Source organism: Heteronotia binoei, chromosome 21 (genome assembly GCF_032191835.1).
Source record: "Heteronotia binoei isolate CCM8104 ecotype False Entrance Well chromosome 21, APGP_CSIRO_Hbin_v1, whole genome shotgun sequence".
Lineage (NCBI taxonomy): Eukaryota > Metazoa > Chordata > Lepidosauria > Squamata > Gekkonidae > Heteronotia > Heteronotia binoei.
In genome coordinates this window covers 152,938,371-152,953,164 of record NC_083243.1, presented here as the reverse complement: position 1 = coordinate 152,953,164, position 14,794 = coordinate 152,938,371, and the positions used below count along the sequence as shown (strand labels likewise).

Sequence of the window (14,794 nt, the reverse complement as noted above, 5' to 3'; positions counted from 1 at the left end):
GACCACATGCTTCTGGCATGAGATGTACTTAACAAAAAATCACAAGAGAATAAAATTTCAAAAAGGTTGGATACTGTATTGCTTTAGCAGAATAAGCTGCTCCATATAAACCCAAGATTTGCAAACATAAACTTCCAACCCATTGACCCAGATCAAAAAACTTAACAAGAGATCTGTTAGGTGCAGCATTTCTTTAAAGCAAAGGAGTTCACAAGCTAACTATCTTATAAATATTCCCCTTAAAATTAAAGCTACACAATCTAAGTACAAGGGAAACTAATAACGGCTACTAGAAAAATATTCTCAGACTCAAAAGGCTAAAGCAAAAAGAAATAAATTATCAGAGGAATAGCTTCTAATCTAGAACTCTTAGCCTCAAGGCAGTTTACAGGCAGGGTCCTTTCTCTGGCAGAGAAAGATTAGCTGTAAGTAAAACTTTGGAATGCCAGCTCCAGGCTGGAGATTTCTGAATATTTGAATTAAATTTGAAGATTACAAGGCATGCAGTCCATTTTCGTGGACACTTTCTCTCCCAGAAGCACTAGCCTTAATGTTCTGGGCATTACATTATATTTTTGGGAGTGATCTCCAGGTTCCACCTGTAGAATGGCACCCTTGCAAAACATAGTAGTGTTTTGAGCAAGCCAAGGAGCTTTCAGACTGACTTTTCTTGTTTTAACATATACACATCTTCCTTCCAGGCATCTAAAATTACTCATTTTGTTTGTGGAGGCATTCTTGCAGAGTTTAAAGTCTGAGTTTATATCTTAGACCCAAAACCAGGAGAATATTCAGAAAAATATCTCAATTGTGTCTCCTGCCTTAGATACCCTGGGGCATATCTATAAACACAAGATGGGGAAGGTGATGAGATATCTGCCTGGTGGGGGTTCAGATTTTACACTTCTTATTTCTACAATTAAAACTAAATTTGGCTATATACCTTTTCTGGTTATGGATCTGATTTATAAAAAGACAGGTCTCTTTCTGTAAAGATACCTGGTTGCCTTCAAGAGGAGAGACCTGAGGTGAAAATTTTCTTTCCTTCTTAATATCTCAGGGCACTGCATTCTAAAAATTATTATTCCTTTTACCCTTTTCTGGTTCTGTTGAAGATTTCAGATTGAGAAAAGAGAAGAGGATTAACATTCCTTCCCAATGGGGGGAGGATAGGAAGGTAAAAGTCCCCTATGCAAGCATCAGTCGTTTCCGACTCTGAGGTAACGTTGCTTTCACAACGTTTTCACCCAGACCTTTTTTCTACGGGGTGATTTGCCATTACCTTCCCCAATCATCTACACTTTCCCCCCAGCAAGCTGGGTACTCATTTTACCGACCTTGGAAGGATGGAAGACTGAGTCAACCTGGAGCCGTCTACCTGAAAACCCTGCTTCCACTGGTGATCGAACTCAGGTCGCAAGCAGAGCTTAGGACTGCAATACTGCAGCTCTAACACTCTGTGCCACAGTGTTCTTATGGGGGAAGGGCAGGAGGACTGCAAATTTGCAATCTTTAACTTCCCTAAGCCAGGCTCCAATTTGGGGCTGATTTAGGCACTCTCTGTACATGCTCAGAGGCCTTCCCCTGAGCCTGAAATTTATAGAACTGAAGCAGTAAATATTTAACAAAACTAGTTTAATCTCTCTTTCTCAGAGATATTTAGTTCTGGCATTTTAAAGGTGAAAATAAAGGTGCAACTCTTTAATCTCTTTCTCAGTCATGACAATAAATTGTATTTATTTAATTTACATCCTGGCTGCATTTTAAAAGAGCTGAATCTAAGTTCTTTTGGGCTAACTGTAATGCAGCAGCCATGCACCGACTGAATTTTTAGTGCTGAGATAGCTGAATAGCCCTAACTGGATACACCACGAGGGTCTGGGAGGCATAAAATAACATGATAAGTACATTTCTTTGCCTAGCCTAACCTAGACTAGAGCCTATTATTCTGAACAGCCTCCTGACTTAATTCCATTTGGGGAAACCCTTGGATTCCATCTGGACATTTGAACTCTGTATGATAATATCTAGCTCTCTGAATTTATACCCAGTTAGCTAGTTACATTGAACACTCACTAAAACCAATGCTTTCAGGGCCACCACAATCTGAGCCAAACTTACCCACTAGCCTTTGGAAATACCTACTATCAATTTGTGAAAACTGACTTGGGGAACCCCTTGCTGCAGTGGTGTGGCTTGGTGTTCTCTAGAGTTTTCGTAATTGGCAGAGGCTTGACTAGGGCTTCTGTGCTAAAGGATTTATCCAGTCTGGTGGCAACCTACCTTCCTGGTGTTTCTGGGGGAAATACCAGACTTTGGACCTGTGTTAGGCTATCAGTTTGCAAGTCTGCTGACCCACCTTGGCCAGACAGATGGCAGACTTTGTCACACTAACAGAGACCTGATCTTTTGGGCAAGGCCACATTCTCTACAGTTAGTTTTATTTCCTGAATGGGGTTGCCATATCCAGACAGGACAGATTGCTTGAGATCTAAAATGGAAGTCTAAAGAAAAATGAGATTCCGAGGGAACCAGGCTCTGAGCTCTCACACCAAACTTCCATTACCCTGCAGAGAAACCAAGTCTGCAGCTTGGAACTTTGTGCTGTGATTCCAGGATATCTCCAGGCCTTCCCCTGAGAACTGGCCTCATCTAATTTTAGTCCAAATCATTGCTCTTATGTTCTTTATTTTATTAAGGGGAGAGAGGTCTTTGTTACCTTGCAAAGCCAGGTCTCTCCATTCTAAAAGACATTCAAATCCAAAAGTTAGATTTTTCTTTCTCTCTTGAAAGGGAGGTTTAGGGCAAAGGAGCCTTGCCTGCCCATGTGGAACTACCATTCTCTGACATTTCCCAGAATTCTGGCTTTTAAGTTCCCCATGGCACCAAACATTTAGACAAGACACACTTCTAGGGAAAACAGAAGAAGAAGAAGACATTGGATTTATATTCCACCCTCCACTCAAGAGTCTCAGAGCGGCTCACAATCTCCTTTATCTCCCTCCCCCACAATAAACACCCTGTGAGGTGGGTGGGGCTGAGAGGTCTCTCCCAGAAGCTACCCTTTCAAGGACAAGCTCTGTGATAACTTTGACTGACCCATGGCCATTCCAGCAGGTGCAAGTGGAGGAGTGGGGAATCAAACCCGGTTCTCCCAGATAAGAGTCTGCACACTTAACCACTACACCAAACTGGCTCTCAAACAGAAAACAGGAGCTGCCAGTAAGGGGTCTGGCAGCCAGGGAGCCCTGAGGGTTTACACTCCCTTTCTCTCGTGAACCCAGTAAGATCTCCTTACTGAGAACTACACAGAAAATCCCTCTCACTTAGAGGCTTCGTCTCTCATTCACACACACCACAGAAATCCTCCCAGATCCTAGTTTCTGTGCTTCAGCTCCAAGGCAGAGCCTACTAGACAGAGTTCAAGGGGTGATCAGACCCTTCTTCTCTCCCAAGGAGAGGCAATCAAAATTCCCAACAGTTCATACTCACAATCCTGAAGATTTTCCAATTCCCTACACACCTCGGTTCAATCAGGCGCGGGATCTTGGCTGGCCGACTGAATACCTTTCCCCACCGAAGCGGAGAGAGCTGGACTCAGTCAAAAATATGACTCTGGCGCCTAGTCTGCTGTTCCCGCCACGAGGGTGGAAGGCAAACGGCTATTCAGGCCGCTTAAGGGTAGGATAAATCCTCCCTGCTATTCCTCGGCCAATGCCACCATGTTGTGTAGCAGGGAAATAACGAGCCACACATTTACTGATTGAAAATGAGGTATTTTACTATTTGGCACCAATAGCAAGGTTCATTTGAACAGCAAGGCTCCTAAAAATAATGAACCCCGCACACTTCTCAAACCATCCGTTTTAAGCAAAAAGCATGCCTGCATGCTGGCCCTCACAGTTATCAGATTCAACCTCCCCCCTCCCCTTTCTCCCTGGTAGTTTTCCAGTGTGTCTGCTTATCTTATTCAGCAAGGAGTTTCCTGCTATCAATACACATTTGTGACTCACACCCATTTGGGCTGCCTGGTTTTAACAGTTACAGCTGCTTCAAATATTGCAGCAGGCATTCTCTTCTGAAGGCACAAAAACCATATTTTCATTTATTATTATATAGAGTTATTCATTAATTATTCAGGGGTCTCCCCTTCATTGACAATTACTGTCCAATTTTCCATACAACAGTTCAACATACTTTAGTTCTGGAGGTCTGTTTTCACTATAGTAGTAAACAGTAGAGGGAACATAGCTTAGTGTATGCCTTGTATGTCAAAGATCCTGACATCATTTAAAGGAAGTGTGGAGGTGCTGCGAAAAATCTTCCACCACAAATCCTGCAGAGCTGCTGCTTTTTAGGGTGGGCATCACTGAACAAGATGAACTAGTGGTTGGGCTCTGTGTACCTTCATATATTCATAACATGCTGATGCAGCTTAAGTTAAAGCCCAGATCTGTTGTCCATTGTTATGAGCTGTATGCTTGGTCTGATATCTAGCACATTTATGAGTGTGTTGATTTGTTTAGAGAGCGGCCTTACTGCATAGCTTGCAGCCAGATCCTGTACTCAGAAGTAAGTTCTGCTGAATTTATGGGGCTTAATCTCCAAGAGATATTATGCACAGAACTGCATACCTACCTGGAAACAATATATCTGTAATACTGCATACCTACCTGGGAAGAGGAGGATGTATTTCTGATTAAGTACACATATGATTTAGCTAGGTTTGCCAGGTCCCCTTGTTGTTCCAGTGGAATGTCCCTGACACATCAATGTCATTGTGTCTGTGACATTGACTATCACTGGCCTTGCCTGACCAGCCCACACGTGAAGTTGAGCAAGGTGACTGGAGTGGGGAAGCACAAAGGAATGGAGCCTGGGTGGCAAGCCACAAAAGGGGGAGACATCCAGAGCAAGATTGAGGGCGAGAATCCTTCCCTCCATCAGACTGGTCAGCTGCTCACAATGGCAGGCTGAGGGTTTAAGAGAGGGAGCAACAAAGAGCAAGGATCCTTCCTTCCATAAGAATGTTGCTGCAATCAGTACAGGAGGTGTGAGGATTCCTAAATGCCTCATGCTCTGTGTGCTGGGTGCCTGCCTTTCCAGCCTTTGTCCCAGAGTGATGTGTCACCACATGGGTAAGAGAGCAGTGTAGGATTGATCCAACATGACACTGTTTGGGGGTGGGGGTGGTTGCAGGCAGAAACCCCCAAAACCAAGGGAACACCCGCCTGGACCTGGAGACTGGCAACCAGATTTGGCTCTTAATAGGTTTAAAATGGGAATTTTCTTGGAATGTGTAACATGCATGTACCATAAATTGTTCAGTCATTATATTTAGGAAGCAATTATTATTATTTATTATTATTTATTTGGTTCATATCCCACCTATCTCCCTAATGGGGACCAAAAGCAGCTTACATTGTTCTCCTATTCTCCATTTTATCCTCACCACAACCCTCTGAAGTAGGATAGGCTGGGAATGTGTATCTGGCCCAAAGTCACTCAGCAAACTTCCATGGCAGAATAGAGATTTGGACTCCCAGATCCTAGTCCAACACTCTAATTATTATTACTATTAATATGAAGGCCACACCTTTTTATTTATGAATGCTGCTCACTCTTGTGTAAAACTACATGAGCACAACTGGGCTAGGCAACTTTTGCATGACAATTTCATACTAAGTGAAATTGAAATAGCACACAGAAATTTATCTCATTTTGCCACTATACTGTGTGGGTTGGATCCAATGATTCATCAGCTAAAGGAAAGTTTACTTTTCTGGAGCCATGAGACCTACTTTTCTGAAGCCATCAGACCTTTATGGACATGTGGAACACAGGGTTGCAATGTGGCCAAGGCCAAAGTAATGCACATTGAGGCCAAAAATACAAGTTGATGAGGTGTGAATTGGCAGAGACTGACCCAGAGAGAGATCTTGGGGTCATGGTAGATGACTCATTGAAAATACAGTGTGCACTGCAATTAAAAAGGCCATGCTGGGAATTATAAGGAAGGGAATTGAAAACAAATCAGCCAGTATCATAATGCCCCTGTATAAATCGATGGCGCAGAATACTGTGTACAATTCTGGTCACCGCATCTCAAAAAAGATATTATAGCATTGGAGAAAGTCCAGAGAAGGGCAACTAGAATGATTAAAGGGTTAGAACACTTTCCCTTAGAAGAAAGGTTAAAACGCTTGGGGCTCTTTAGCTTGGAGAAATGACTACTGAGGGATAACATGATAAGAGGTTCACAAGATTATGCATGGGATAGAGAAGGTAGAGAAAGAAGTACTTTTCTCCCTTTCTCACAATATGAGAACTTGTGGACATTCAATGAAATTGCTGAGCAGTGGGGTTAGAACTGATAAAAGGAAGTACTTCTTCACCCAAAGGGTGATTAACGCCTGGAATTCACTACCACAGGAGGTGGTGGCGGCTACAAGCATAGACAGCTTCAAGAGGGGATTGGATAAACATATGGAGCAGAGGTCCATCAGTGGCTGTTAGCCACAGAATATTGTTGGAATTGTCTGGGGCAGTGATGCTCTGTATTCTTGTGCTTGGGGAGGGGGTACATTGGGAGGGCTTCTAGTGTCCTGGCCCCACTGGTGGACTTCCTGATGGCACTTGGTTTTTTTGGCCACTGTGTGACACAGAGTGTTGGACTGGATGGGCTATTGGCCTAGGGTTCCCAAATCCCCCGCTAGGCCTGGAGACCCCCAATTTGGAGCCTCCTCCTCCCCCCGCTGGCCATAAAAGGGAAAGCGGGGGGGGAGGGAGGGGGAGAATGGCAGCCCTTCCCACCCAGCCCCAATCGCAGCACCCAGAGCTCTTCCGTTTTCTCAGGCTGCTTCCCGCCCCCAGTCAGCTGGCCGGTGAAGGGAGGGGAGCCCAGCCACGCCCCCAAAGGACCATGTGCCTTTGCACCTCCGGAGGTGAGTGAGTTCTGCCAGCTTCCTATTCCATGCCATAAAGTGGCCAGCTGGTGTGCCTGTGTTGCTGTGAGAAGCTGGCAGCAACTCGTGAGTACAGAGTCCCCTGCATCAGATTTGCCAGAAACAGGGGGGGGGGGGAGGGGGGGGAGAGGGAAACGTCTTCTCATAGGATATAATGGGGAATTGATCTGGAGGTTTCGGGGGCTCTGGGGGAGCTGTTTTTTGAGGTAGAGGCACCAAATTTTCAATATAGTATCTAGTGCCTCTCCCCAAAGTATCCTCCAAATTTCAAAACGATTGGACCAGGGGGTCCAATTCTATGAGCCCCAAAAGAAGGTGCCCTTATCCTTCATTATTTCCTATGGAAGGAAGACATTTAAAAAGGTGTGCTGTCCCTTTAAATGTGATGGCCAGAACTCTCTTGGAGTTCAATTATGCTTGTCACACTCTTGTTCCTGGCTCTGCCCCAATGTCTCCTGGCTCCACCCCCAAAGTCTCCTGGCTCCACCCCCAAAGTCCCCAGATATTTCTTGAATTGGACTTGGCAACCCTATATTGGCCTGATCCAACATGGCTTCTCTTATGTTCTTAGAGGAAGAATGGAATAAAATCAGTTGTCCTGCCTCCTCTGTCAGCAATGTCATGAGTCTATATTAAAAAGTTTCCTGGGGTCAGAAGGGCACCACTCACATTGCATGCTGAAGTAGCTGAAGGTGAGCTAGGATAGGTAGGAGAATGTTGGAAAGATCTTGTACCCATAAAATTGTGGATCTACCCCATTGCTGGTAAAGGTTCAATAGCAAGGCCTGTGATTTCATTCTAAACAATACAGCCAAACTGAGAGTAAAAAACTGAAGAACATAGAATGAGATCAACCAATGCAAGAGCAGAACTGGGAATGAAATAATTTTCTGCTTTTTAAAATCTGAACAACAGCTCATTAGTGAATAACAAAACCCAGATTCTGTTCATACATTCAAAAGGGATAATAATGAATCCACTCCCACATATTTTTTCAGTAGAAGGCAGAAAGGAATCCAGTACTAAAATGTGACATTTGTATGTCACATTTACTGATGTGGGTGCTGTCAGGTATACAATTACTTTTTCTGTTCATTTACCTATATAATTACTGCAGCCTCAGCAAGTGTTATGTGTACATTGCTGTTGATCACCTTTTATTTGCATATTTGAAGGTCTTTCCAAGTCAGCAGTAATGGAACCATTGGATGAAGCTGATGGACTACATGAACCACAAAACAGGACGAAACAGTCTCAGAAGGACTCTGAGGAGACTCGGCATAACTGGGTGGCTTGGTGGAATGGACTGACTACAGGAGGAGTCATTTACCTGTTTGCCCTTTCACAGATATTGGTAAGGATTGAGACTTAACTCAGATGGAGCTAGTTCATCTTCTTTAAAAAAAGAAAGGACAGTGATGCTTTTGAGGTGTTTTTTTAGATTAATATACTTTAGGGGCTAGATTTCCCATGTCATATATGCTGATATATCTGAAATTAAGGGCGTTTTCGCACTGACCTTAATCGGCAGCGACGTCCCTCTTCACCGCGCAGGATCTGCGCGGATTTCGCACCAATTGCTGCGGAGCACCCGGGAGAGCCGCAAAGTCCCGCGGCTTTTGCGGCGCAAATGGAAACTGCCAAAACCCAGTTTCCATTTGCGCTGCAAAAGCCGCGGGACTTTGCGGCTCTCCCGGGTGCTCCGCAGCAATTGGTGCGAAATCCGCGCAGATCCTGCGCGGTGAAGAGGGACGTCGCTGCCGATTAAGGTCAGTGCGAAAACGCCCTGTCAAAAGCTGTGACATTTTACAACCAGGTAACAATATGTCTTTTTATTCTACTCAGTGTCTTCAGCATGCAAAATATCTGACTCCTTAAAACACAAACAACGATAAATCTGATTTTTTTAAAAATATAAAAACCTTCAATGGGCTATTCAGGCTTAAAAATAGAGTGAAAAGCAATATAATGACAACAGTCCTCATTATTAATTATTTGATTGACTGCACAGGTTTTCTCCTTCATGTTTTGGAATGATGGCTGTGAGATACTCCCTGCAGTTCAGAAGGCTTTTGATGTGTTGTCCAAGGTGCTCACTCCATTTGGACAGCTGGCTGCAGATTCTAGCAAGGTATGTTTACTGATTTCTCTGTGCTTTAATGGCAATGCTGATATCTTCTTGAATTAAATAAATAGATGCAACATATAATATAGGACTTACATTATAGTATAGCTTCTAAGAAACACTATATTAAGTAGACTAGTGAGCAATTTGCAGAGCAAAACAATCTTCATTTAAAATCCTTGCTGAATCAGAACAAGCATCCTGTTTTCTATAGTGACTAGACAGATGCTTCCAGGAAGCATATAAGCGGGGCGTGAAGGTAATAGCCCCTGTTACTTCCTCTGAATCTGAAATTTCTATGTAACTATCTGGGGGGGGGGGTGGAATTATATGGTGTGTAATACTTTCTTTCAGGTAAGGAACCTTAGGATAACCAAGTACAAGTGGATATTGTCATTCCACATACTAATATAATTTCTGTTAAGGAGGTACTGGAATAAATGTGGGGGTTCCCCCCCACCACCATTGACACTTTCATGCTGCACAAAAATAGGCTTGGAATCTACCAATCCTGTTCTGATATGACATTTATGTATGTTTTATATTTCCAGCCATCTGGAAGACATAGCAAATTGACAGGATAGCTGAACTGTAGTCAACAATGTGTTTTTTTTGCTATTTAGTAGTGAAAGGCTTATGAGATTTCATGCGTGGGAGTGAAATTAGGGCCATTGCCTACTGCTATTTACTTCAGGCCTTGCCATTTTGTTCTCTTCTCTACAGTGCCTGGCTCACCTTTTGTCTTCTGCTTCCTTCCTCTGACACTGCCCAGGGCTGGGAAATTCATTTTTACCACTCCTCAAGTGTGTCATCACATCTCCAATCCGCTACTGCTGGGCTTAGTGCCATTGCAATCACAGATGGGTCATCTTGTGTCTCCATGCTATAAAAAGTCTCTTGGTAAAGGGGCAGCATGTGTAGAGCAGCTGTTTTCCTTGCCCTTTTTATCAGCATGGTGAAAGAATGCAGCAGGCCAAGCAGCAATACAGTGAAGTGTCAGCAGCATGAGAGGGAGCCCCCAGACTCCTGAGTGGGGGGGGGGGGGTGGAATTATGTTGTCTTAATGCATTACCTCTGCTCCATAACCCCCACTCAGTCAGCCTTTCATGAAGCCCTCAAATCATGTCATAAATGATGTGATATGGCAGGAATGAAATGGAATGTTGGCAACTGATTTTTATATCACTTCTCCATTAATAAAATGGTTGTCCCATATGTAAATGTACTTGGAAACAAAATGAGATGAGGACGAGTCTTATGTAATAAATGAGGTGGTTTCTAGGTGCTGTGACAACCCCCCCCCCCTCCCAGCATTTAAAAAGTGCTTTTCTGCTTAACTTCAAGATCCACTGAGTTTAAGGTCTGGGTATGCATTCTGCTTCTGATCATTTGGCAATAGAGAGCTGCCAAAGTTGGGAGTCAGGTGGAAGGAAAACCACTTGCTTCCCTTCAGCTTTGGCCTAGATTGAAAAGACTGATATCAGCAGGTTGTACCTTCCAGCACATGTCATCTGAGCTCATGTTTCCCTTCCTGAGAATTCTTTAAACCGAAACAGAGAGTGAAAGGATGAAAAAAAAAATTCTTTTTGACCTTCTGCAACATAGACAAAGTGATTTTTCCCCCTAGGACTCCAGATGAATAGAGATAATCTGAAAATGAACCATTGAGAACTTAATGGGCTTCTAATACCAAAATCATCTATTCACTTTACACTTTAAGGCTGCACCCCTAAGCATGCTGACTTGAAATAACAACAACAACAACAATCCAACCTCCCTTGGAGGGCTCAGGGCATTGTACAGCATCAATTAGACTACAAAGGTTAAAAATACAATATAAATAGTAGTTAAAAAGTAAAAACAGTACAGTGTAATGCACATTGTCTAGTTATTGATGGCCTACATAAATTATTTTCCTTCCCAAGGGCAGGTCATGAATTGGACATGGTGAAGATCATAGTAAGGCCAAGAGGAGAATCGTTGCTATCCTCAAAAGGAGGCCTAGTGGAACATCTCTGTAGAACTGAACTAAGTCCCGCAGGGTACGGAAGTCACTAGGCAGAGAGTTTCACCAGGCCAGGGCTGAAAAGGCCCTGGCTCTAGTTGAGGACAGCTGGAAGTTTCTTGGGCCAGTAGATTCTGATGTCCTGTGCGTAAGGCTCTTCTCGGGACATACTCCCATAGGTATGCTGGCTCCAGGCCTTTAAGGGTTAAAATTAGTAAGATTTACATCTAAGCAAGCATGTTAGGATCAAGCTGTACATTTGTTCATCATTACAATGGATACAGAACATTAGATGCAACGCAAGTTAGCAGAGTAGATGTAAGTTCAGTTTTTCCCTTCTAAGGCCAATGACTTTAGTGGACTTTAGAAGGCTAACTCTGCTTAGAATTATACTTTAAGTTCTGTTGACTTAAGCTTGCTTTGCTTCTTGGTGCAGTTCAGTCAGGAAATTAATGTATTCAGATCCCCTAACTTCTACTTTGCCTTTTGGCCTTTCCATTCTGTTTTCTATTATGCGTCAGCTACTTAAAGTAAAGCAAAAACTGAACAAATGATTATGAAACACAAATATTACACATCCTTATATTTGCTTTAGACAAGTGGGATTTTTCTGTGATCTTTTAAATTAGATTTATTGTGCATAATCAGCAGGAGACATTCAGACCATCTACATGTTGTTTGCAATGAGTCAGTCCAGGTCAGCCCCCCCCCCCCCAACTTCTCACTTTACATTAATTGGATTAGAAATAAATTTGTACTATGCATTTAGTAGAGCGCATGGTAGTTTTTTGACAAATGCAACAAAGTGCAGATCCGTACAGGCTCATCTCCCAGTTTACCATTCTGTGAAGAATAAACAACTGAAAGAGCAGCAGCCTGGGAATATTGTTTAAAATCTGCTGAGGTCTTCTGCAAACTCTCCTAACCCAGCAATTGAACAGATTCTCACAAAGAGATTGTGAGTGCCACTGTAAGCACTATAAGTTACACCCTTCTAAGTGTAATTAGGATTGCATAGTACAACACTTTAAAGATTAATGAAGCCCATCCTTTTGTTTCAAGCATGGCTGCCTTTGTAGACACCCATTTTCTTCCTTCTTTGCTTCTCACCACCTGCTGTACTATGACAGTTAGGAAGTGCACAAGTACACATTTCCATAGCAGATATTGTTGAGCATTGGTATCATATGGTAGAGGAAGAGATAGCCGTTATCACTTGGAACCTAGAATCTAAGTAAATGTGGCAGCCTCAGACTTCACGAAACAAGTACTAACATCTCTTTACTCGTCATGGAGCATGCAGATTGGGTCTGGTCCCCAACCTGTGTCAAACAAAACAGAATCACACGTAAGTTGTGGGTTCTTCTCAGTTCTTGTATAAATGGTTCCCAGTTCAGATCAAAAGCATTGTGAACTTCCGGGTTATGTCTCCTTGAGTTCAGTGAGGGTCCGCGGAGCTTGTCTCTAGCGGCCCCTCTGAATCAAGTGGTTGGAGAGGTGCCACAGACATAGCATCTCCGGAAGACCCTGAAGGGGTTTCCTTTTGGCATGGGGCTTTGCAAGAAGCCAGGGGCATAGCAGCGGCTGTTCCTGTCCTTCTTGTATGCCCCGAAGCTCCGCCGTCATGATCGCCATCATGGCAGTAAGAGGTGAACACCCGACCGCTTGCTCTTTTTTCCTCTTAACAAGCTTCTGATGCATCGCTTTCCTACCTCAAGCACAGCAATTCTACTTGGCAAGTAAGTCTGCTTTCAATACCACTGGCTAATGGATCGTTTTACATAGCAACAAATGGGACAGTTCAAAGGAAGGGAAAGAGGCGAATTCCTCCCCCCCCCCCCCCACTTTCCCATGAATGAGACTTCGAAAAGACAAAGAACAACTTTGAACATTGGCAACAATTTGAATTAGACTGAATATAGATACTCAAATCTACTTGAATTATAATTGAATATGTGTTAATGAGACTATTATCTGGATATAATATGGTCTGAACAAAAATGAGATATATTTTAGAAAGATTTGTCTTTGTCACCTGAGTGCAACTGAAATGGTAACAATCAAAACACACGGCTGGAGGAGATTTGGAGAGACAAACTAACTGGGTCTCTGAGTTACTTTTCAACTTTGATTAATAGACTGAGTTATTTGGTAGAGAAAAATGGCATTACCAAGCAAAATGTTTTATAAAAAAGATATAATGGATACCATAACTTCTCTAAAGCAAGACCTTGATTCATTAACAGAGTTGATAAAAAAGCAAATGGGAGCTTTTATGTTGAAAGCTAACGAAATCTCAAATCTACATGAGCAGAGTGTTAAAGAGATTTCGGTGACGTCTGTGGAATTGGAAATGGAGAGTGATCCGCTGGGAAACGAACAGAAGAAAAACAAAATGGAACCTTATTGCGCAGTTAAAAAGAAGGACCGGAAATTGAGACTGATTGAAGTTTTTTCGAGAGGAACACGTGGCGTGGGATCCTTACTGTTTTTATTGAGAGGGATGACTACACTAAGGAGAGAGAAGGTATATCTCAGCAAAAAAAATCAAGACGTGGAAAACTTTCAGGAAGAAGGGCTTTTAAACTGTTTCTCTCTCTGTGGGTAATTGGATATACAAGAACTGACATGCAATTTTAAAAGGCCGTGAGATTTTTGGGACATATTAAGTTGTTCCTCCTAGAGCAATATGGATATAAGAGTTAAAGGATTGAAGAGTTTTGAAAAGAATTTTATATAAATAAATAGTTAACTTGGATTAATTTTTAAGAAAGCAGACAACACAATTATTCTGTAATCTGGTAGATCTGTTCTTAATATGTCTGTTTGGAGAAATTGTTTATACTGAGACAGATAAATTACTGTGTTTTTTTTCTGCGTATCACTTTTTATCTCTCTACGTTTTATGATATTTTAAATCTTATTTCTTTTTTTCCGTTGGAAATAAATTAGAAGAATAAAGATATTTGTTTCTTATGCTCATTTTAGTGATGACATTGTTAAAATAACAAGTTCGTCTGTATTTTTAATATGGTTAAGCTTAGTTAGTTCTGTGTTGAGACTTCTCTGACTTTTTTATACTTAAATGTGCTGAAGAAGAATAGTTTAGACTTGTATTTTAAGTAATAATTTAGTAAAAAGTGTATAATGAAAGATAAAGATGATAAAATATAAGGGGAAAATTTAATACTTGCAGGTAGAAAGAATTTGGTATTTCATTTGGAGGTAGAAATGTAACTGATATATTTGCATTTTTCTTTGTTTCTGGTCTCCCACTCTTTATCCACCCCTCACCCTCTTTAATGCTTCTGTATCTATGCTTATGTTTTTTTTTTTATAGTTAAAATCAATAAAAATTATAAAATCAGATCAAAACCATTGTGCATATGGACAAGAGGTTTTTGATGAACAGGAACAAGCTGTGTCCTGAAGACTCTATGCACAGAATTATGCAAACAAGAGGTTTCAGCCTTTTTCCTTGCGTCATTTTTCCTGCCTGAAACAATCCCAGGGGTGCTTCTTGGGGAAAAGCCACTTGTTCCCGAGGATACACCTTGGTTTTTCCAATAGGCCCCAATTATGCCCTTCTCAAGACTGTTTCAAACTGGGGAAATGGTGGGGGGGGGGGAGGCTGAACTCCCCTTTTCCAGGTGAACCACAGTTCTGATCCTAATCAGGCACCACATGCACAGATAGGGT

At 42.3% G+C, this 14,794-nt stretch overlaps 1 protein-coding gene across 4 annotated transcripts in view; it reads left to right on the top strand.

The window, feature by feature from the left end:
• PTPN5 (protein tyrosine phosphatase non-receptor type 5) overlaps nt 1-14,794 on the top strand; it is a 93,878-nt gene that overhangs the window by 26,158 nt on the left and 52,926 nt on the right. For 3 of the 4 annotated variants that reach the window (XM_060262536.1, XM_060262537.1, XM_060262535.1), the window contains exons 2-3: nt 8,141-8,319; nt 8,977-9,096. In XM_060262536.1, coding sequence (XP_060118519.1) covers nt 8,161-8,319; nt 8,977-9,096 — 279 coding nt within the window. In that variant the 5' untranslated portion in view covers nt 8,141-8,160. Of the gene's footprint in view, nt 1-8,140; nt 8,320-8,406; nt 8,468-8,754; nt 8,782-8,976; nt 9,097-14,794 lie in introns of those variants that run through there. The other variant, XM_060262538.1, reaches the window with a different exon arrangement.